The sequence below is a fragment of the Balaenoptera borealis genome (genome assembly GCF_965194805.1).
Source record: "Balaenoptera borealis genome assembly, chromosome: 2".
Classification (NCBI taxonomy): Eukaryota; Metazoa; Chordata; class Mammalia; order Artiodactyla; family Balaenopteridae; genus Balaenoptera; species Balaenoptera borealis.
Window position 1 is genome coordinate 174548682 of NC_138867.1, and position 24130 is coordinate 174572811.

General features: G+C 42.1%; 3 protein-coding genes across 7 annotated transcripts in view; 1 reads left to right on the forward strand and 2 right to left on the reverse strand.

Moving 5' to 3' along the window:
- Positions 1-1843, reverse strand: part of LOC309624702 (olfactory receptor 10H1-like) — an 88656-nt gene extending 86813 nt beyond the window's left edge. Inside the window, exon 1 of the mRNA XM_082383094.1 lies at positions 1060-1843. The gene's annotated coding sequence lies outside the window, so the exon portion shown is untranslated. The remainder of the gene's footprint in view (positions 1-1059) is intronic.
- Positions 1-24130, forward strand: part of LOC309624703 (olfactory receptor 7G1-like) — a 220844-nt gene that overhangs the window by 134545 nt on the left and 62169 nt on the right. The window lies entirely within an intron of this gene.
- LOC309624712 (uncharacterized protein) overlaps positions 1-24130 on the reverse strand; it is an 81422-nt gene that overhangs the window by 29501 nt on the left and 27791 nt on the right. For 2 of the 5 annotated variants that reach the window (XR_014242084.1, XR_014242085.1), the window contains one exon: positions 19988-22838. The exons of 1 other annotated variant lie outside the window; for it this stretch is intronic. Coding sequence is in view for 1 of the 4 variants with exons in the window: in XM_082383105.1 (XP_082239231.1) it covers positions 13486-13515 (30 nt within the window). In the remaining 3 variants the exon portion in view is untranslated. Of the gene's footprint in view, positions 1-12370; positions 13516-19987; positions 22839-23019; positions 23258-24130 lie in introns of those variants that run through there. 2 more of the 5 variants (XR_014242086.1, XM_082383105.1) reach the window with 2 other exon arrangements.

Consider the following 24130-nt stretch of genomic DNA (forward strand, 5'->3'; position numbering starts at 1 on the left):
GAGAACGGGGGGGTGGCATGGGGGACAGCACCACACCTGCTGTGACTGGATACACTTCTGGTGCCACATTCATACAAAGCACCTGAGGCCCCCCCCGGTCAAAACCCAGGTGGTGCCATGGGGGATACCAGCATCCATACTTAGAGAGGAAGCTCCACTCTCAGGAAGGACACTGGGGCCCCCGAGTCAGGACGCCCCTCTGACTTAGACGAGCCAGCATTGTGTTTGCAGGCCCCTGGTCAGGGCAGCTGTGCCTGTGCTCACAGGAGTCTGGCAGCCGCATAACCTGCCCAGGGCTTCATAGGAGCCACCAGCGAATTCCTTTCTTCTATGAAGAAACTCAACAAATGAAGAGCAGGTCTTATTCTGCAAACTGTGTGTCACCATGAATGGACTTTGCCTCACTGGAAAGTGGCTCAGCCCCTTGAAGTGAAACTTCACCTCCTCTCTTCCTACAGCAAGCCGGAGGACCACACCTCAGGGGTGTGCTAGTGTGTGTGTGTCTGTGTGCAAGTGTGTGTGTGTGCGTGTGTGTGTGTGCTGGAGGGTGAGGAGCATATGAGCCCACTTCAGAACTACACCAGACTTGAGAAGCTCCAGTTAGGAGAATGGAAGAGAGCTGGCTGTATCATCCACTGTGCCATCCCTGGCTTGACTGTTAACTTGGCGGACCCAAGTTTTCCCTAGACTTGGAACTGGCAGGATGCCCACTGCTGTTTTCAGATGCTTCCTCTCCCCCTATGCATTTGCCTCAATGGGCCTTTCTCTTTCCCAGCTTTATGTACATATATATATGTCAATAAAACCTTGTTCGTATTAATCTGCTTCTGTTTATGTGTCTTTACTCACTGACTCAGCTGTAGAGGAAGAACTGACATATATGAGTGGTGATGTGGGAGCCAGACTTAAGACACCAAAATTTTGTGTCCCACTGACTGGGATGTGGAATTAGGCACACATTATGGCTGCACGTGCTGACTCCTGAAATCTGTTTTCAGTGTAACGAGTGACAATCAGGAGGAACTAAGGTCCAGAGGAGGGAGAGTTGGGGTGACTCACCCTGACTGATTAAGTGTGCTGATGTGTCCAATCCCTGCCAACCCGTGGAGCAGTGCATTGAGTGGGCCGCACGTATCTCAGAAGAATGTTTTTCTCAGACTGATGAAGAGAAGCGACAGGACTTGCCTGTGGTGATGCCAGTTTTTGACAGAAATACCTGCAGCATCCCCAAATCCCAAATCTCTTTCATTGTTCATCACAGACATGTTTGCTGCTTGGGATGCCTTTGGAGACCTGCCTGAGTTAACCCAGCATCTTGACAATAATTTTAAATACTGGAAGGGACGGGACGAAATGAGGCTGCGGAGCCCCCGCCCGCCTCCGGAACAGTGGGCGACACTGCCTGGGGCCCTGACGCGCTGTCCCTCCAGTCACTTGGGATTCCCGAGGGCGGTCAGAGTTCCTTGGTCCTTTCGTCCCCCGGTCTGCAGAGCCTGTCAGAGCACACAGGGACGTCGGCAACCTTCTGTAGCCACCATCTGATGCCACTGCCATAAAGTGAGACTTAGTCCACTCAAGGTACCTGGGCCTGCTGCGGGGGCTCTTCAGAAAGTAACGTGAGAACCACGGTTTGCATTCGCGTCCGTTAAAACATGAGCTCGGGACTGCCCCCGCAAAGGACGGAGATGGATTTCCTGCCAGTGACAGAGAGTGTCTTGTTACAATTTCTCTCAGTTATGTTCAGCACTTAAGAACAGCTAATGGCAATCGGATCTTTTTTCACATCATAGAAGGTGCAATCACTCACTTTGGAACACTACTGAAAGTGACTTCTCTTTTAAAATTGAACAAAAAATGCAGACAAAGAAATTTTGAAGTTGATTATTAATATCAATTATTACAATGTTTTATTTATTTTATTAGAAGTTCAATATTTTCTATGAATTTAAAAATACTTCAAAGCCAAAGCCAACTTTAAATACCATGACCAAATTTACATGATTCATATTCATTAGATATGTATTACTTCGTGTACAGACTTATTTTCATAATGCAAATTTAAAATATAAAATGACACATTTTTACTGCAAAAAACAAAAACCACACTGGAGGCTAGATAATCCCTGATGTGTGATAAGGAACCACACTTTATGACTGAACTTTTCGAAAATGCTGAAATGTCTTTTGGGGCATCTTTTTATTCAATTGAGACTTAGGCCAGTCATCTTCATACATTCCCACTACACCCAGAGAGGACGGATTTGGCATCCAGGTTCATGTGTCTGGAGAAACAAAGGAAGAGTTCATACCTGCTCTGTAATTACTGAAAATTTAAGTTGACCTCAAATGTACCATGCTGCTTAAAACAGCAGAAAAGATCCTCTTTAATAACTGGCTTGGCTCGGAGCTAACCCACTAAAATATCAAATCACGAGAGTTATAATTGTGCCCTTAGAGTTCTGCTGGGCCTCCACTAGGTTTAATAATGGCAAGATTCCTGAGTCTGTGCAGCCTATCTTCCAGTTGGAGGGGAGAACAGAAACCCATGTACATTATCTGGTAGGTTCGCCAGGAATAAATGTTATGGAGATTAAGCAGTATATGGTGAGGTGAGATTGTGGGCAGAGAGGAGCAAGGCTTTCAACTTAAACGGTAGACAGGATAAGTCTTACTGGGAAGGTGGAATTTGAACAGTCTAGAGGGAGGCAGATGAGTCAGACGTCTGAGGGAAAAGCATTCCAGATCATGGGAATAACCTCTGCAAGGTCCAGAGGAAGGATGCCAGCGTCCTCAGGGAAGAATTAGTAAATAATGTGGCTGGAATAGAGTCAGCAAGTAGGAGGGAGGGAAGGAGGAAAGGAGGACAGAGAAGATGTGTGTGGAATTCCCTGCATCACCATTTACTGATTGAGTGATCACAAACAGTTAATTCAACCTTCAAGTGTTCCAGTGAATTCAGTGCTTTTCCTATGGCCTATTGACCTCTCAAGAGTTTTGGAAGGATAAAATAATGTAGGGAAGTGACTTATAAGCCATTGTTACTGTTCTATACATAAGGATAGATGGGTAGACAGGTAGATATAGATAGATAGATACATAGATAGATAGATACATAGAGAGATGATAGATAGATAGATAGATGATAGAGAGATAGAGATATATAGACAGACAGATAGATAGATAGACAGATACATAGAGAGACAGATGGAGAGATGGAGAGAGAGAGAGAGAGAGATAGGCAGATAGATAGAGAAGAGAGAGAGAGATAGAGAGATAGATAGATAGATAGAGACATAGATAGAGATAGACAGAGAGATAGAGATAGAGAGATAGATAGACACACAGATAGATAGACACACAGACAGAGAGATAGATAGATAGATAGATAGATGGATAGATAGACAGATAGAGAGATAGATGGATAGATAGACAGATAGATTGATAGATAGCTAGATAGACAGATAGATACATAATAGTTAAGGACTGAATTTCTGTAAAATCATTATTTTAAATAACAGTTTCATTGAGATATAATTTACTTTCCACATTATTTAAAGTGTACAATTTAATGTGTTATGCATCTACCACCACAATCAATTGTAAAACTTTCATCCACCCCCCCCCCCCAAAAATAATCTACTATAAGTCACTCACTCTCCCACTTCTCCGAACCCTAGGCAGCCACTAATATACTTTGTCTCTACAGATTTGCCTAGTCTGGACATTGCATACAAATGGAATCATACAATTACTTAGCATGTTTTCAAGGTTCATCTATGTTGTAGCATGTATCAGCACTTGATTTCTTTTTATGGCTGAATAATATTCCATGGTGTGGATATTACTGTGTTTCATTGATCATTCACAGTAAATGGCCATTTGGGTTATTTCCTCTTTGGGTCTCTTATGAATAATGCTGCTGTGGTTGGATTTACGTGCAAGTTTTGTATGCAGGTCTACATTTGTTTTTTAAATTAATAGACTATTTTGGAGCTGTTTCTGGCTTACAGAAAAATTAAGCAGAAAGGACAGAGTTCTCATACTTCCTTACCTCTCAACCCAGTTTCCCCTATTATTAACATCTTACATTAGCATAATATATTTGTTATAGTTAATGAACCAATATTGATACATTATTACTAACTAATGTCCATGCTTTACTTTACACTTCACTCTTTGTTTTGTACATTATATGATTTTTGACAAATGTGCAATAACCTGTATCCACCATTACAGAACCATACACAGGAGTTTCTCTGCCTTTACAATTCCGGGCTTCACCCATCCTTTTCTCCCTCCCCACAACCTCTGGCAACCACTGATCTTTTGATTGTCTCCACACTTTTGCCTTTTCCTAAATTTCATATAGCTCCAATCATATAGTATGCATGTAGTCTTTGCAGATTGGCTTTTTTTCACTTAGCAATATGCATTTAAGCTTCTTCCATGCCTTTTCATGGCTTCATAGCCTTTTTTTTTTTATTGCTGAATGCTATTCCTTTGTACGGATACACAATAGCTTGTTTATCCATTCACCTATTGAAAAACATCTTGGTTGATTTCAAGTGTTGGCAATTATGAAAGAAACTGTTATAAACATCCATGTGCAGGTTTTTATGTGGACATAACTTTTCAGTTCCTATGGGTAAATACCAAAGAGCATGATGACTAGATCACTGTATGGTAAAAGTATGTTTAGTTCTGTAAGAAACTGCCAAGTATCCTGCTAGCAACAAATGAGAATTCCAGTTGTTCTGCATCGTCAACAACTTTGGTATTTCAGTATTTGGATTTTAGCCATTTGAATAGGTGTGTAGTGGTATCTCATTATTGTTCTAATTTAAAATTCCCTGATGACATGGAATGTGTAGCATCTTTTCATATGCTTATTTGCCATGTGTCTATTTTCTTTGTTTAATCATAGTTGTTTTGTTTTTTTTTAACCAATGCCTGGTAACTCTTGTCCTCCTTTGTCTATTTATATAGTCTTCTTTCTTTCTTTTTCTGTTTTTTTTTTTTTTTTTTAGATTTTGATCATTTAGTCTTTTTCCTGGTATATCAAATTATTTTTATATTAAAATTGGGCTTAACTTATTTTAGGAAACTATAAAGATACCTCCACATTCTGGATGTCGTTATCATTCTCTTGAAAAGATTTCCTTTTGCCAATGGCAGACAGTTACTACAGGGACTGGAAACCTTAGTCCATTCTCAGTTTGAGCTCATTCAAAGCTGTTTTTCAGTCTGTGTGAAGGTTGCTCTATTTCTGTCTTGTCCTTCCTCTACGGTGTTGCCCTTTGGGATTACCATATGAGCGTTTGGATTCTCCCTATTCCCAACTACCCATGTATTTGTTAGGCTTTAAATGTAATGGTTTCCGCAGCCCTGTGAGACTAAAGATACACTTAGCTTCTCATTCCATTAGTTGTTGCCTTTAGCTTGAGCTCTTGCCGTTTGGCTTCTGTGGTTAGAGTCTTTTGAACTCCTTGGCTTTTCAGCTCCTAGGCTGTAAGATTTGAATCAGCAAATGCCCCAAGGAGAAAAGCTGCACCAAATGTCAAGCTTGCGTCTGTGTTTCCCTTCTCTCCAGAACTTGGCCCACATGTCTTGGTGTCTCTCTAACATTCAGATGCCAGCGAACAGATGTTTTCTTACTTTATCCAGCTTTTCTAAAATGTCTTTAGACTTCACCTGATCTTATGTTATTATTCAACTATCATCTCAATTACCCCTAGGAAGAAAATCTACAATTTCATGTTTTATTTTCTTATTTTCTATATTACCTCAGTTTCTGTAGAGACATTTTACCTGACTGTTCAGTCTAGTTCCTGTGTTACCAGTAAGATGGAGATAAGGTGGAGGCTAAGAATATTGGGGGGAAACCACTGATGAATGATAGGTCTCGTTCGTTTTGTTTTTCCTCTCCTTATTTACTCTGGCAGCCTACATTTGCCTTTCTTCATTTGACCCAGTTGCCCAAATAAGGAACCCACTCTGGCAAAGACCTGACTTTACTCTCATAAATGTCTGCATGTTAGGATTAGCTAGATGATGAACACCATGCCAAAGCTCTTGGTGTGAGACTTTTGCAGACTTTGGTTATCCCTTTAGTTTGCCTCTTGCCATCACTGCTCAGATTGTTGAGGTTTTCTAAGATTCTGTAGGTCAAACCTCTCTACCTGCATACCAGATGAGCCCTTCTCTCTTTCCTGAGCTCACCTGCGGGAGGTTAGCTCTCGGTTTTTCTTTTTCCCCATCCAATCATAATTGTTCATGAATTCCAAAAAGCCCTCAAAGGACCTGTCATCCCTTTCTCTCCTCTCTTTTTTATCAACACTGTTAAATGTTAACCATATATTTGCATACCTCTTTCTTACTTACAATGGAACACTGGAAGGCGCGATCATGCAGTGTGAGCCCCACCAAACTAGGACTCATACAACACTCTCCCCCAGGCCTAAACTTGTGACATCCACTGGTTTTCTTATAATATCTTATATGTATCTAAATTTGTAATGATTTAGTTAATTCCTGAGTTATGTGACAATAAGAAATCAGTCAAATTAGCACTACAGAAGTGCAGCTTAGACCTAGGGACCAGAACCAAGGACCACAAAAACCTGTTAACCAATAAGTTTCACTTGTACTTTATGTTTAACAAGTGCTGAGGGTGAATGGGAAGTGAGGGAAAAGGAGTTTAACTTCATATCACAGAAACTTGCACTAAAATGAAGAGGAAAATGACCCAGTTCCTGGTTCAAGTCACTATAATCTGCTTCAATAAATAATAACAGCACATAAGAAAAACAAACACTATATGATAGGAACAATGGATAATTAATTACCAGATCAGGGAGGACAGATGACACTTGCTATGGGCTTTCATTAAAGAAGGATTCCAAAAAGCACTGGCTTCTTCTGAGAAGACTTCTTAGAACAGGTAGCATTTAAACTGAGTCTTGAACAAGTATATAGAGGGTAGGGAACAGGCCTTCCGGGCAGGGAACAGGCACAGTGTCAGCAATGGCACAGAGGGCTTATGGAATAGGGAACAAAACTGGCTGAACACAGGAGTACTACGTGTTGGGGAATATGGGGGAAAGGCTGACTGAGGTTGGTTAAATGAAACATCAATAGACGGAAGAGAAAGTAGGTGGAAAGACAGATGGAAGACTGTGGAAAGCCTCTGAAGATGGAGGTCAGCATAATAATATTAAGAAATCAGTGGTACTTTGACACTGTATGAATGTCTAGGTTTAAAAAATCAAGAAAACACAATAAAAGAATAAACTACTGATATAATGATATGTAGCCAAAGGCCAGATACCAAAGAATACACACTGTGTGATTCCATGTATGTCATATATGGTGACAGAGGTCAGCTTGGGTGTTGCCCTGGGGGAGTATGGAACAGAAAGAAGTAACAGAGAACCTTGTAGGGTGTTACAAATATTTTATAATATCTTGACCTGGTGTTGGATACATGGGTGCATAGAGATGTAAAGATTCAGTTATTAGCAATGCAACTGGTGTTTATTGTTTGTATGCATACATTAAAAAAAAACTCTAGTAGGTTAATTAGGCTGTCAGTTGTATGAAGTAAATTTTGGTCAAGGAATAGCCAAGGTAGTAATGCAGTAATAAGTTATACATGTGCTCACTGTGCTCTAGAACGTCACAACTGGAATACAAGAAATATGTGTAAGAAAGAAGACAAATATTCAATATTGATGGTTGGATGAGCTGAATAAATTAGATCACTCTACTTTCAATTTAAGAACTTGGCCAGTGTTTGGATACCTTTGAACAAAGAAAAAAAGGAAATACAATTGTTATTAAGCATATGCTATGTATCAATCCCTGACTTATATTTTGACACACATAAACGTGGGAAATATTGCACCTTGTAACTGAGACAATGAAGATGAGCGAGGTGGCTGGTTTTGACACTAGAGGCTGAGAAAACAATCAGCTCATAATCGTAAGAAGTTTGAAGTCGGAGGAAAAGAATCAAGAGGAAATACTGGTAAGTGCCAGGAGCTTCTGGAAACTACATAAGAGATGAAGACCCCAGAATTGTTGAGCTTTCTAAGAGGCCCAATGACTCAGGTAAAAACAGAAGGCTTAAAACTGAAACCTGGGGATATAGGTATACATACAGCCGATACACTTTGTTATACAGCAGAAACTAACACAACACTGTAAAGCAATTATACTCCAATAAAGATGTAAAAAAAAAACAAAAAACCCTGCAAAGTAACAATTGTTAGGACAAACAGTAAAGAATTATAAGAAAAATAATCACATGCCTGTCCCAACACAGAAATATCTTAAGCTCCATCTCAGCATTTCTCGATTGGCCTTTCACAAAATACAGTTCCATCAGCTGAATATAGGTTTCTCAAGTAACTGTAAGACTGAATTAAAAAAATGAAATCACTTCCTTCCTCCAAAACTTTTCAGAGTACGTAATGTAACAAACTGAAACCTGAATTTCATGTCGGGATGTAGAGTACGGCTCTTCCCATATGCTTCTGTCTTGTAACTACATCAACATCATCTAAAACCAGTGTTCTGCAGGACAGACATTGTGAAACGCTGCTCTCATCATGTAAGATATCAGGTCCTTCTCAAAATCCATTCTTCCTTTTGCCCTTTCTCATGTTGTCCCTGCCACCTGATGGGTCTCTCCTAAGCTCCACCTGCCAAAACCCTCCCCATTTTTAGGATCCAAGAGATAATAAAAAGCTTACATTACTAAAAGGCAGAGAAAGAAATCCCTTCCCAGGGATCTACATTTCCTTCCTAGGGAAAAGAAAAATTGTAAAGTATACCACAGTGACCTTAAGTCTATGAATGTAACTATGTTGTGTTACTTTGAGTTCTGTAAAAGTCAATGTGCTACAATATATATGGATACGAATATTTGATCTCTTACGTGTAGATCTTGCCGATAACTTTCATCGTGAGCGAGGTTAATGATTCAGGAGCCACTGTATTTGGCTCAGCCCTTATAACCAGGGAATATTAAAATTGGAAAGGTCCCTAGATATTAGCAAATCTATCCACCTCATATTCTAAGGAAGGAAACTGAGACGTTCATAGATTGGATATTTATATTAACAAAGGATAAGGATATAAGATATTGGCAGATATATCTTTTAGATTAAGAATTTAGAGATTTTTGTAGAATACTAAGACATTATGTCCACTGATACTGAGACAATGTGTTTTTTTGTTTGTTTGTTTTTTTATTAATTAATTTATTTATGACTGTGTTGGGTCTTCGTTTCTGTGCGAGGGCTTTCTCTAGTTGTGGCAAGCGGGGACCACTCTTCATTGTGGTGCGCGGGCCTCTCACTATCGCGGCCTCTCTCGCTGCGGAGCACAGGCTCCAGACGCGCAGGCTCAGCAGTTGCGGCTCACGGGCCCAGTTGCTCCGCGGCATGTGGGATCTTCCCAGACCAGGGCTCGAACCCGTGTCCCCTGCATTGGCAGGCAGATTCTCAACCACTGCGCCACCAGGGAAGCCCAGAGACAATGTGTTTCTTAGTCATCATTTTCTATTGCCGTGACCAAGCGAGGTGGTAGTCAGTAGTTGTACAAAGGGAAAAAGATAACTTTACAAACTCCCAATTTATATACACAGGGAAATTCATCATTCATGTTATTTAAGCTAACTGGATGCAGTTTATCAGCTACATTGAGGAATGGTGAAGTGTCTATACAATTAATATGTTAGTTTCTGTCATGAGCTCCCTGTTGTTCAAGTGAGTTAATGGTCAGAACTCAACTAGGCACTTAGAGTCCATTATAAATCTGGACTAAACGTTTATCTGTGGCATCTTTATTCTTCTTTGGTGCCCTTAGGCAGAATTAGCTCTCTTATGTTTTGATAAATTCAAGTATTAAACAGGGCTAAGGTTTCACAAGTTCTTTGGCCTAATCATGGGGGTAAGGAGGACCAATGAGCTGGAGTACTTCTAGATTTGAGAATGGTCAGATTGAGGAAGAAGAGTCTTATACCAGAGGTGAAAGAAGACTGATTAGAATTACCTATTTTTTAAAATTCCAACCCTTTTCAATGTTCTAAAGTGATCATGAAGTACATGGGTATGCTAGGAAGTAAGGGAGTCAACCAAGAATATTCTGTAAGAGTTTGTGGATGGCAATAAAGAGGCAAGGAAGATAGAGAACAGACTAGAAAAGGCTTCGGTTGGCCATAATGAAGTCAGAAGGAGAAGGAGAAGAAGAATGACAGATGCAATGGGAAAGAGAAAGCAAGAATAGAGAAGCAAAAGGGAAAGTAGAAAAATGAGACAAATTTGGAGAAGGAAATGAGGAAGAAAACTGGGTGAAAGAGGGAAGCACTGATGGTAGACCACATGACACTCAAAACTTAACACGATGGGGCTTCCCTGGTGGCGCAGTGGTTGAGAATCTGCCTGCCAATGCAGGGGACACGGGTTCGAGCCCTGGTCCGGGAAGATCCCACATGCCGCGGAGCAAATGGGCCCGTGAGCCACAATTACTGAGCCTGCGCGTCTGGAGCCTGTGCTCCGCAACAAGAGAGGCCACGATAGTGAGAGGCCCGCGCACCGCGATGAAGAGTGGCCCCCGCTTGCCACAACTAGAGAAAGCCCTCGCACAGAAACGAAGACCCAACACAGCCATAAATAAATAAATAAATAAATAAATAAATAAATAAATAAAATTAAAAAAAAAAACTTAACACGATGCACATTTAAGATGTGCCACCAATGGCCATGGTCATTACCCTCAAATAGTTTACAATATGTGTTTCAAAGACATTTATAAATTGAAAATGCCATTAAAATAAGTGCCAGGGTAAAAGTATTCATGGAATTGTATGGGAGAATAAAAAGTCTCCCGTCAAAGAGCCTTCTGAGACATAGGGAAAAAAAGAAAAATTTAAAAAGCATAAGACTCTTCCTATTTTCATTTCCAATGATACATCCCAATCTTGATGATCAATCAGCGATTTAAATGTCAACTATAAACCCAGTATTTTATTAGCTGCTATGCAGTATACTGGAGCAATAGAAGAGAGAGAACCTCAAACCCTCTGTTCCCTCAAATTGAAAGGCAGGCTTCCTGACCCCTCCAGACCACTACTGGACACAGGGAACACACACTAATGTTTCAGGACCCCAACCAACAGTCACCTGCTTTGTGATTACTTCCGTGACACACCCCCACTAACACCACTGACTTTGCCGCTCCTACGGGACATTACATATATTTCCTATTTTAACACATACCACAGTGCATTATAATTATGATTGCAGATACACGTTCTAACAATTTAAAGAGAATGATGACTTTTTTGCTCTTTACATCTTGCTATTTCCCTTCTCATAATATTTCTTGAAGAGAAACCATAAAAATATAAACAAACACAAAAAACAGAAAATATACAAAATGTGTGCTTTGCGGCTTAACACAAACTTAAGTAAAATTCGTTCTGACAGCATCCAGCATGACAAACTTCCATGGTACAAATGAGAATGGACCAAGGTTTGAGCAGGTACAGGAGACAATCCAGGCATGAACAACACCAAGAAAAGGTAGACAGGAAGTAACATGGTGTGTAGGAAATATTTGAATCCTGTGGAATGTAGCCTCCTTTCCCACAGGGAAATGAACATATACATGTACTTAATGTAGTTTAAAATAAAGCAACACCTGTTCATAGAGGCACCTTCTATTCCAGGCATGTTTAGGTAGAGGGACGGGGAACAAGACCTATAAAACATAACTCTTGTCTATAAGGAGTTTACAGTTTAGGGGGGTTGAGGGCACTCAATGACTCAACGGGGATGAGCCTGATGCAGGTGGCTACAAGGTCACCCTTGGATAAACTCTGCTTTAGGAAAGACCAGCCTACTCTTATTCTGGTAAACTCTTTAATGCGGTGTCCAATAAACCTGAATATCAAGCTCAAACGCCACTTGAGAAATGTTTCCACGGGTGCTACCAGCCAACAAGTTAATATGATTCCTACACACTTGACACAACTCACCAGAGGTCTTGAATTCAGTGAGCATATTGACCTCCTTTAAGAAAGATCACCATTGAAACTTCGAATGCTAAGTTCTAAGAGAATGAAGTAAGTAATAAGTGATATTCAGCTTCAGAGGTGGAAGAGAAAAGAGGTCTCACCTTGAGTAGAACATGTTGTTGGATTCTCCAAAGTGGCAAACAATAAGGAGACCACTAACCAACTAAGACTCTGAATAAGTTGAGAATTAAGATGAAAGCCTAAGATGGAGGTCAAAAGGTCCCCTAGATTGAAGGATACACTTAGGCTGAAAGGGAAACGATTGAAAAAGATGTAGAAAATGCTAAATATTTCACAAAAAATTTATTAGAACTAATAAAACAACTTAGCAAAGTTTGTTTGCAGAATATGAAATCAACATATACGCATCACTTGCATTTCTGCACATTAGCAATGAACAATCCGAAAAAGAAATTAGGCGAACAATTCCATTTACAATAGCATCAAAAAGAATAAAATACTTAGGAATAAGCTTAACCAAAGACATGAAAGACTTGTACACTGAAAACTACAGTGTTACTGAAAGAAATTAAGGAAGACATAAATAAATGGAAAGACATCTCATGTTCATGAACTATTGTTAAAATGTCCATATTACACAAAGCTATCTGCAGATTTAATACAATGCCTATCAAAATCCCCTATTTTTGCAGAAATAGAAGAAACGACTCCAAAATTGATATGGAACCACAAAGGACCCTCAATAACCAAAGCAAACTTGAAGACCTCACATTTTCTTTTGAAATGAAGTTTTCTTGTTACTGTGGGTTAAAAATCCAAAGTCCTAAATGTCCATAAATTATCCTCCTAAATTTACATTTTGGTTCATTCTCAGTGACAGGGCTTTCAGTGCCTGAGTGGCATTGAGGGCTCCTTCAATATCTCTAGCTTGGACTTCTGTCACTGACATGGTGTGGGTATCTCAGAGCCTTGGCTCTTTTACCAGTTGATCAAGTCCCGCATGAACCATGCTCAGAAGGGCCCCACGCTTGCTTGCTTTCATGCTCTGCTACTGCTGTCTTGAAATTCTTAATGATTTTATCTTTGAACTTACGTTTTGTAAGTAAAATTTATGGGACAATAAAATATACACATGAGCAGAGGAGACATGTGCAATATGTGTGTCTGCCACCATTCCTGCTGCCCCATTCCCGTCTAGTTTTCACCCTGCTTATGGTGTGCTTTCCATGACATGCTTATTTCGTACCCATTTGGAGTCTTACTGAGTTCCACCAGAATTCTGTGCTACTGGTCACATCCAAGACTAAGTGAAGGTGTTAACAGCTCCGGGAGGCCACGCTTTCCATCTGAATCTGAACTTACTTCTAACACAGAAAGAAAGCAGTTGTTTTTTAAGAAACAAGAATGTCCAAGGAATCTTATCATATCCTTTCTTACTCGTGTTACTTCCCAATATTAGCCAAACACTTCGGCTGAAAAAGATGAAAAAGAGAAGAGAGAACAGCCCACAGAACCCATTTAGGGCTCACCCTAATCCAGTATGATGTCATCTTATCTCGATTCTATCTGAAAAAAGAATTTACTTGGGCACATTCACAGGTTCCAGGTGAACATGAATTTGGGAAGGACACTATGCACCCCAGTGCAAATACTTTCAACAACACTTTTTCTTTGCAGTTTGAACAAGAGGCACTATAGTTTCATTTTGCACTGGAGCCCACACATTATGTCACTTTGTACTGTTAGAGCCAATGTTGGAAAAAGGGGCTTCATGAGACAGCCAAGTGAGTCTGTCAACTGAATTCTAGAATTATCCAGACTTACACACTTTGTTGCAGCAAGTTGGTTCCAGGCAAACCCATGTGAAAGGGGCATGTCCACAGTGGAGCAGAGAACTTTTGTCTCTCTATCACCAGACTCACTCCCAAGAGGAAGGAAAGAAGAGCTTAGCAAAGCATGGCCAGTTATTCTTCCTAACTTTGCCAGTCAAGTAGGTCACCTCACCCAACCAGTGTCAGTGAATATAAGAGCAGGGAAGTTAAAAGTTATACTAATCAAATTCCCTTCACATGGAGGTACCATTAGGAATGAGAAGGGAGATTGTCACTAATGCTTCCCTGTTTTTTTCAATCTCTTAACCCACTCAACTATGCCTTTAAACCTGTAATTAACGGAATATCACTCTCCCTTCAGGAAAAAGAATAGACCTTTATCAGGACAGTCCTGCTCACACTTTTATGGGGCTACTCATTTGAGTGGCCTCCGGGAACTGCTGGTGGACGACTTAGAGTTTCATCCCAGAAGTCTCTGATATGGGTGAGAAATTGCATTAATTTAAATTAACTCCAGGGCTACTCATATCCAATGATCAGAAACAACTTTTTGTTCGACCAGCCATCCACAGCACAGCTAACCACAGAAAGCTGATGAGGTTAAATGACACACTAAGGTTAAATACATAAAAGCATCCAGTAATACAATTCAGAAATCACAGAAATGTTGCAAATTTGAAAGTACACCTTTGCCGGTATCAAATTCTTCACAGAGAAATTAAAAGGGCACACATTAAACGCTCTTATGAATTAAGGTCCCAAAGTATTAAAGCCCAATTTTGAAATCAAGTGTCCTTGTTACTGTGGGTTAAAAATCCAAAGTCCTAAATGTCCATAAACAATCCTCCCAAATGTACATTTGGTTCATTCTCAGTGACAGGGCTTTAATTGCCTGAATGGGACTGAGGGCTCCTTCAGTATCTGTAGCTTGGACTTCTGTCACCGACACGGCTGTGGGTCTCTTAGGGCCTTGGCTGTTTTATCAGTTTATCAAGTCCCTCATGAACCATGCTTTTAAAGAGTCTAAAGAGTTCCCAAGATACAATTTGATTTTACAGCACTATCCCCCAAATTTAAAAACAATCTCAAAAGCAAGCCAATCCCCCACTCCTAGAAGAGTGAAACTAGGCACATTTTTGTTCCCAGAATCCAGTACAGAATTCGACCAAAGAACATAGCAGAAACTCAATGGCATTTGAGAGAAAGATAAAGTCTCTTTCGTTTTAGCCTCACTAGGATGTCCATTAGTCTATGCCATTTATTTGAAATTTCTGACCTGCCAACTTCGAACCAGGAGGAATCTTTTAGCCTCACGTTGATTTGTCACTATGAATTTGCCATGTGCAGTGCACAGCCCTGAGCATCTGTCACACGTGGACTCTTGCGTTATCCCTCCTCCTTGACGACTTTGTGGTTCACACTGCAGTACTGAACTGATCATGGCTTCTGTCGAGTGACGTTACACCTCCAGTTCTGGTGTGTAGATTTGACAATCCTATGCCGCCACGGCCATTTTCACTGCCTCCTGCTATGGAACTGCATAGACCAAAGGCGGCTGCCTTTAAGAGAACACTTCTTTCTCCAACATAATTGACAAATCCAGTGTCAGCTTGGGTCCACATGTAAAGGGAGTCACTTGAGCCTACGGTAGACCATATGTGTCAATGCCGACAAGTTCTACAGAACATGTTTTCCTTACAATTGAGTCTTTGTCTCAGTCAAGCCTGCTTGGGAAAAACTCTACCTGAAGAGTAAGGCAAGGTGGACGGCTGCCTGAGACTTTCCTGCCCTGTAAAATCCTGCACACTCTCAAGTCAAGTGCCAGGTAAAGGTCTCTGTATACTAAAGATCCTCCAGGTGGGTGCCTTATTCATTCCGCTCCAGGTATTGCTCAGTCACCTGCAACTCCCTAACGCCCCTTTTCTTTATGTCAGACTTTTACTTAAGTGGCTCTAAAGAAACAGCCCCTCTCCCACGCCATAAGCTGCAGCCATCAGCCAAAATCAAAGTATCTTACGGCTGGTATAGTGGGTTGGATGGTGGCCCCATCCAACAAGTATATATCCATGTCCTAATCCTTGACTGTTACCTCGTTTGAAAAAAAGGTTTTGCAAATGTCATTAAGGATCTTGAGATGGGATTTCCATCCTGTATTATCTGGATGGGTCCTAAATAGAATGACAATTGTCCTTATTATACAAGAAGGGCAGAGGGACATGTGAGACAGACAAAAGAGAAGATACAGACACAGAAAGGGGGTGATGTGAAGACAGAGACAAAAACTGAGTGATGTGGCCTCAAGCCAAGGAAGCTGGCAACCACCAGAAGCTGAAAGAGGCAGGGATAGAATCTCCCCTAGAGCATCTGTAGGGAGAGCAGCCTTGCTGACGCCTTGATATCACACTTCCGGCCTCTACAACTGTGAGATAGTAAATTTCTATTGTGTTAAGCCTCCAAGTTTATTAGTCTCCCAGCAAGCACGGAGGACACTTATACAGCATGCATTAAACCTGTTCTAGGCTTCAGCAGTTTACTGCACAAACCTAAATATTTTCAAACAGTCAAAGGTCTCAACTTCCCACCATACATTAAAGACCAAGGCACTAGACTACCTTCCTTGGCAGTACCAAAATATTTTCCACATGGACATTTTCCTCTCCAAAATGCCTGCTCCTTTCTTTTTATTTCTCAGTGTTCCCAGGTAATGCACCAAATGTTAGGGTCTTTTCATTACCTTCCAGCAAGTACAATGCCTTAATTCCATTTGGTTTGGAATAAATTAGGAAATAAGATAAAAGAGAAAAGATGGAGGGCCGAATATTCCTGTTACTGTTGATAACCCTGGCTTGAGAATCCAGTTTGAACGCAATGATCACATAACGGAACCCCAGAATTGGGCAGATTTACTAACTCGTAATACACAGAATGAGAGAAACAGAAGACACTCACTCACACTCTCAAGGGAGAGAACAGAATTAGTCAAGGCAAGCATGCTCACTTAATTCTTTTCAAGCTTTCTATATAAGTCACTCGATCACCCTGGGGCAGAGTCAGTAAAGAAGCAGGGCTGAAATGACCCTAAGAGCTCTCTTGACGGGACTGAACCATCAGGAGCGGGAAAGGAACATTCCCTCACTCCCCACCACCACCACCCCCAGCAGTAAAAAATGATCATCCACATTGACAATGTAAAAGAAATCAGAAACTACGCTAACTCTGATTCACTCTTAGTATACCAACAGCTAATCAGGAGCCTTGTGCAAAAGCATCTTGACTAGTTGCTAATAAAACTCTTTAGAAGCAGACCCCTCCACATGCCTCAAAGGGAAGATGCAGACCTGTATGCTTCAGGATTTTCTCACCAAAACCCCACAGAATTTCTTTACTATTCCAGCCAAGTATGGCCTAGCCCTACCCTCATACCTGTTTTTCTTGGTTTAGCAATAAAGAAACATAGATGGAAATAAAGAAGAGCTATCAGGTAGAAAGATATAAAATAGTGGGGAAAATATTATACGTAGAGTCAAGTACCACCACCGTTTACTAGAAGTGAACTTTCAGCACCAACATTAATATTTTTTCCTGTTATATCTGTAAAGTGATAATAAGTAATATGTACATAACAATTTTTAATTTATTCCAATCTCATTTTTATAACTAACTACTTCACAACAAGTAACATGCTAAGGCAGCATCAATAGATGTAAAAAGGTAGTCCCTGGCCCCAAGGAATGTTGCCTAGGAGAACACAGAGATATGTAAAATATACAGTCACAATACAGTGTAGCGAGCGCAACAATCAGGCATGCAGAAGTGCAAGGGTAGCAAAAAGGAGCGTGTGATCACAACACTAAAAAGAAGAGTGCACAAAAGACATAATATGTAAATTGAGTTTTGAAAAATGAAGTGGGTGTCCCAGGTGCCCCATAGGGAGAAAGGAATTCTCGGAGGAGGGAAAAGCATAAATGAAGACAGTGAATTGTTCACATAATCCAGAAGCGAAGTAGGCAATGGCAGGAGAAATGATTGGACACAGGGGTCATGAATACTTGCATGTCTGCGTTTTAGCAAGTCCATTCTAAAGGAATCTTTGAGGATCAACTCGGGGGTTGGGGGCCGCGGGGGTACAGAACTAGTCATTCCTGCAAGAAACACTGTACAGCTGTGCAAAACCCTGGAACCAGTTTCTACCAACCCACCAAAAAAAAGACTTCAAAGGCAACGTGGTTATCACAGGAAGGGCTTGTTTTTGTGTTTGTTTTTAGTTCATTAGGCCTCACTTAAAATTCTGATTCCACAATGCACTTGCGTTGGGATCTTGAACAACACTCATAACCTCTGCAAGTTTCAGTATAGTAAGTTTATGTGATTACCTTCATCTGTAATATCCCTGTGTTGCAATCTTAATTAATTAAGATTAATTCGTCTTAATCTTAATCTCAAGTTCAGGTCAAACACTAGTTCCTCTGTGACTTCTCCTCTGAACTGATTCAAAAGCCTTCTCTCCTGTCCTCATTTGGCTTCTCTTCTCTTATGGAATCTCATAAGAACTTCTACGACCTCTTTGGTTTTTTGTTGTTGTCGTTGTCTGTTTGTTTTTTAATTGAAGTATAGTTGATTTACAATGTCGTGTCAGTTTCAGGTGTAGAGCACAGTGATTCCGTTTTCAGATTCTTTTCCCTTAGAAGTTATTACAAAATATTGAGTATAGTTCCCTGTGCCATAGAGGAGATCCTCATTGTATCTATTCTATGCCTTCTTTGAATGACCGTAGCACTTGTTGCCTGTATCATTTTTATGTCTGTTGTGGCTTTGTGACTGAACATGAAAATTTTCTATTTGTTCATGTCCTGGCCCTTCCTTTAAAATGTGTTCATTTATCTATTTCATATTTATTGACTACATCTTAGATACCATGTTAGCTGCTTGTTCTAGATGTTAGTAAAATATAGACCTTCCTGCTCAAAGGGTCACAGTATTTGTGGGAAAACAAAAAAATGAACAACCTATGTCTCAAATAGCTTTGTACTTCCCGAAGAGAACACACCTCGTAGGTACAATAAATATATGTATTATACATAAATGTATAAATAGTTAATGGCATTAAAAACTTGAGATAACTGCTTTTCTATTCTGAGGAAATGATCATTATATTTCACCAGGAGCTCAATACCACTCTGAGAATGAGGGCTTAACCCCCATCCTGACTCACTGCATCGCTTCCTTACATGAAAATAGACAAGTCTCTACATACTCTCTACAAAAAGGCTTATCTGGAATGAATTTCAGAGAGCAAGAAGAAAAATTCAAGAGGTTCAGAGAAGCATCCAGAAGCTCAGATGATTGTCTGGCGCTAATACAACTTGCTTGACAGGAAAATAGAGCCGTAAATCTCACAAAATTAGATGATCTTTTAAGGATTTCAAAACCTCCCGCTATTAATTGGAAATCCTAGAAGAACAGCTTCTTTTAAACTATACTGATAATATGCTTTACAGCTTAATATTCAGAAGCCTATGCTGTGGCTAAGTGAGCATCAGGAAAGAAGGAAACCTGTGGTTTAGCTCCATTTACTCCGGAACCTCTGGTCAAAACATCTGCTTCTGTGCTCAGCCATCTTATCATCTGTACAATGGAGGCAACCCTAAGGAAACATAGTTACAGAGATGTTGCACAGTTTCACGTGTCATTGTCTTCATTTGTTTCAGAAAACCAATCACATCTAAGCTACGACTGAAAGAGTGCAATGTTATTTGGGGTCATCTAGTGCAGCTCTGTCAAAGTAAAGAAAAGGAAAGGGGCCTAGAATAACTATAATTTTCCCAAGAGGACACAATTATTTTATGGTAAATCTGGGTCAAGAACCCTGATCTCTTTGATGCCATGCCACTGTTCTTTCGTTGGGTTCTGAACAACCCAGAGAAAGAAAGAGAAATCAAATTCCTATGTGGTACAGGACGTGGCAAGATTGGAATTGGAGAACTACATATTAACCAGGTATCTGGGAAATTCTCCAAACTAATTGAGATATAGACCAGGTACATAAAAAACAGTATGTGTTCTCAAGATGATTCTGTGGAATGAACAGAACAGAACATAAACAATCAAATAATAACACAAAACATTTTTATAGATTTTTAAACCTTACAAAGCATTTTCATGTTCATTATCTAATTTAATCCTCAAATCAACTCCATGAGACAGTTATTATTTTCCCATTAGAAATGACCACATATTAAATCCTTAGTGATTGCTCAAGAAAAGCTGAAATCTTGAGTGTTACATCTATTAATGCCAGGGTTGGGTGTTTTCCCATGGGAACACTGGATGCTAAAATCAACAGGGATTTTCAGCGCAAGATGGCAGACTAGGAAACATTTACTTTCTGTTCCTCCTGAAACCATATTTAAATAAAACTGTAGAAATACCAAACTTAAGCAACCAATAAAAGCCAAGACATTGTGGAAGTCATCAACCACAGAAAGATTTCAACACATTTTGAGAAGGCAAACAATGAAATGGAGGAGCCATGAATAAAATAATTAAGAAAAGACTACCCTAAGTAGGGTCTGCACAAAGCCAGTCAGCTTTTGCTGAGCTCTGGTTATAGTAAAGGGGAGAGGAAAGAAGAGGGGCTGAAAACAAGGAGACAAACATCATTTTAGGAACAAAAGTTCATTTAATGAGCTCCAGGGAACACCCAGCCTGCTGCCATACTAACTCATGAATTACAATGGATTGTTGGTAAGTAAGACAAGAAAACAGGGAACAAACAAAACAAACAAAAATCAAGACATCGTTTCTTACAGAACTCTTCTCAAATGAGATCAAGGAACTATGGTTCAATGCCACAGCTGTAAATCATTTCTGCTCCTGGAGAGGTTAGAAAGGGCTTATAATATTTAGCCCTTTTTTCCAGACAGAATTTAGGTCTGAGCAAAACCTTTTGTGTCCTCAAACCTCAAAGTTTATTGGGGATGGAAGTCCAAATTAGCTGTCACATATCATAAAAAGAATCTCATGGGCAGAGGGTCAAACTAATTTTGGAATATATGAATTATGCCCAGTGTTATTTTCAATAGATTTTAAACTAAAATATATAAATACATTTTTATTGATCTATATGACTCTGGGTTCTGAAACTTCTACATGTCACATGCGTGATACATAACACACAATGTCAGCCCCAGGAGAGAGAAAACACTCCAATGAAGCAAGCCAAAGAAACAAGTTTCAAACAAGGTAAAGTCATGTGTAGACCAGGATTTTTCAATTCTTTCCCGTCATGCTGAAGCTTCCAGCTCCTGAATAACAACACATGTTTCCCTTGCCCTAGACACCCAAGAGTATGTCTCCTCTCTTGGGCATAAGAATCGCTAGAGTTACATATGTGTAGTAAACAGTGGACCCAGCTGGCATACTCACAATGACCAAATTGTGTTGATCGTACTTTAAACCAATACATCACTCCACGATGAAGTTGCAATAAATGATATATTTGCTTGCCAGACATGAATGAGATGCCTTACTGGATATACTCCAGGAAGGCCAGAGAAACTGGAATAATTTACTGGTGACTTTCTTTCCGGATAGCCCATGATTTGTCTAGAACATAAGCTTTACATATCTGGATCCTTCACACTAGACCAAAGGGAACATCTGGGCTGCAAGCCTCAATTAGAAATGTGGGGCGCTGCTATGCTGACAGCTGGTGCTCCCTGACCTGTATCTTCTGAGACTAGAACCCCGTGTGGTGGATGACCAATTCATGCGTTGAACAAAAGAAGACCTCCTACAGGGCAGTGTACGTGTTCATCACACGTATGGCACTTAGGGCTAAGTACCATAAGGGCCACAAGAAAAAAAAACAAAAGTAACACATGAAGCATATATGATAAGGAGGCGCCACAGTCCAGAGCACGAGCTCTGGAATCACACAGCCTTGCTTCGAATCCTAGCTAAGCCACTACCATCTGTATAACCTGAAGAACAGTCGAAGGTTTAAATGTTGTTTTACCAAATTTCGAAAAGGAAGTGAAGAAAGAACCTATCTGCCAGGAAGGGACATCGTGGGCTGCAGCACCCAGGCGGGTCAGGGCTCTGCATCCCCTGCTCAGAAACCTTCGCCACCTGGCTCATGGTGATGCTGGCAGCTGAGCAGCCCTGCAGAAGGTGCTCCCGTCATCAGGCCTCGCAGGGAAGCGGGGGAGGTCCCTGGAGGAGGCGGGCCACAGCCTGGCAAGCTCTGGGTGCCTCCTGCACTCAGCTCTGAACAGGCTCTGGCCCCTGGGCCCCTTGGGGGGAAAGGGCTGGCCGATACATACGCAGGGCTGAGGGGCCTGCAGAGCCGGTGCCCAGGCAGGGTGAGCTCTGCAGGAGAAGGCTGCCACAGTCCCCAACAGTCTCCGCATGGTGGTCCATCCGGTGCCAAACACCTGCCACCCACAGCGAGAAGTCCCAGCCACTAGAAAGTCCAGAAGGGGTCGGGCTCTGGGGCCCCGCCCTTTGCCCTTGGGCCGGGGTTTCTCCAGGGGCTGGGCTTGCATGCGCCCCCCGCCCTGCCCCGCCCGTCCTTTCTCTGTGACGAGTACAATGGACATGTCACAAGCGCCAGGCTGAGCCATCCAGTGTCCAGTGCGTGCTAGACCTTGAGAGGAGGTGAAGCGAAGGAGAAGCTCTCCCAGTTTCACACTCTGTTCTCGGATCGCTTGGCGCACAACGGGTCCTACATGGGCAATTTACTATGCAAATTTCGTACCTGGCTCCCCCACCGCCGCCGGCCCCGCCGCCCGCCCCGCCGTGGGGCCCCGGTGGGCTGTCACCCGCTGGTTTTGCCCTCCTGGGAGGCTGCCACATCTGACCGGGACCACCCTGCTGCTCCAGCGCCTGCCTTCTGCCCTGAGCAGGGAGTCAACGTCAGGAAGCCGGTACCATCCAGTCACCTCCCACTGAGGAGACGGGGGCTGGGGAAAACAGGGGCAGAATGCAAAATGACAGCCCGGGAAGGAGGTGAGAAGAGGGAGGTGAAGGCCCCATCCCATGCCGTCCTGTCCTCTGCCCCAACCGCATGCTGCTCCCTGCTGCTGGAGAGGCCAACAAAAAAAGTGCTGGGTGAAGACCACCGGCCCAAATCACCAGGTTCACCGACGTCTGGGAAGGAGCTGCAGCGTGAAGAGTCTTCACGCATCCCAACAAGAAGCTCCCCTTCCCTGCTATCTACCAGCAGTAGGCCCTGGAAGCGGAAGATTCCCCTGCCGCTTTTTCTGCCGCTGCCAGGGCTGAGGTCGCCCCCGTCGGGGAACGAGGCACTGACGTGGGATCGAGGTGAGCTGCCCCCTCCTCCTAAGCTTCCGTGCTTAGCTGCTGCCAAACACCCAGGCACCTTGGAGAAGAACATTCAGTGTCGCTGGAAAAAGATCCCCAAGAATGTAAGGAAGGTCCAGCCACCGTCCCATGAAAAAGAACCCCCAACACCCATCTGTGTAGCTCCTACCCCTCCTTTATACTCACCTACCCCTCTTCCAGCCCCTACCATCAATCCCCCTATTGTAACTGGGCAGCCCAGGACTTCTGTGGCAATCCCTTCCACCAGCATGGTCACGGCATCTGGAAGTGTGACCTTGCAGCCTAGCGTCTACATGGACACTGCTGCCCCTTCCGGAGCTGTCACTTTCCATTCGGCTCCTGTTTTCCCCAGCCCCCCATTTACAGCTCCGGCCGTCACCAATGCTTCAGCAGGCAGCACCTCTGACACTGTACCTATGGACACCACACCTCGTTCCCAGGCGGTCATTTTCCATTCGGCTCCTGCTTTCCCCAGCCCCCCAGTTACGACTTCGGCCGGCATCGGTGCTTCAACAGGCAGCAGCTCTGACACTGTACCTATGGACACCACACCTCCTTCCCAGGCGGTCATTTTCCATTCGGCTCCTGCTTTCCCCAGCCCCCCAGTTACGACTTCGGCCGTCACCAATGCTTCAGCAGGCAGCAGCTCTGACACTGTACCTATGGACACCACACCTCCTTCCCAGGCTGTCATTTTCCATTCGGCTCCTGCTTTCCCCAGCCCCCCAGTTACGGCTTCGGCCGTCACCAATGCTTCAGAAGGCAGCAGCTCTGACACTGTACCTATGGACACCACACCTCCTTCCCAGGCTGTCATTTTCCATTCGGCTCCTGCTTTCCCCAGCCCCCCAGTTACGACTTCGGCCGTCACCAAAGGGAGAAAAAGAAAAAGAACGATAAAACCACCACA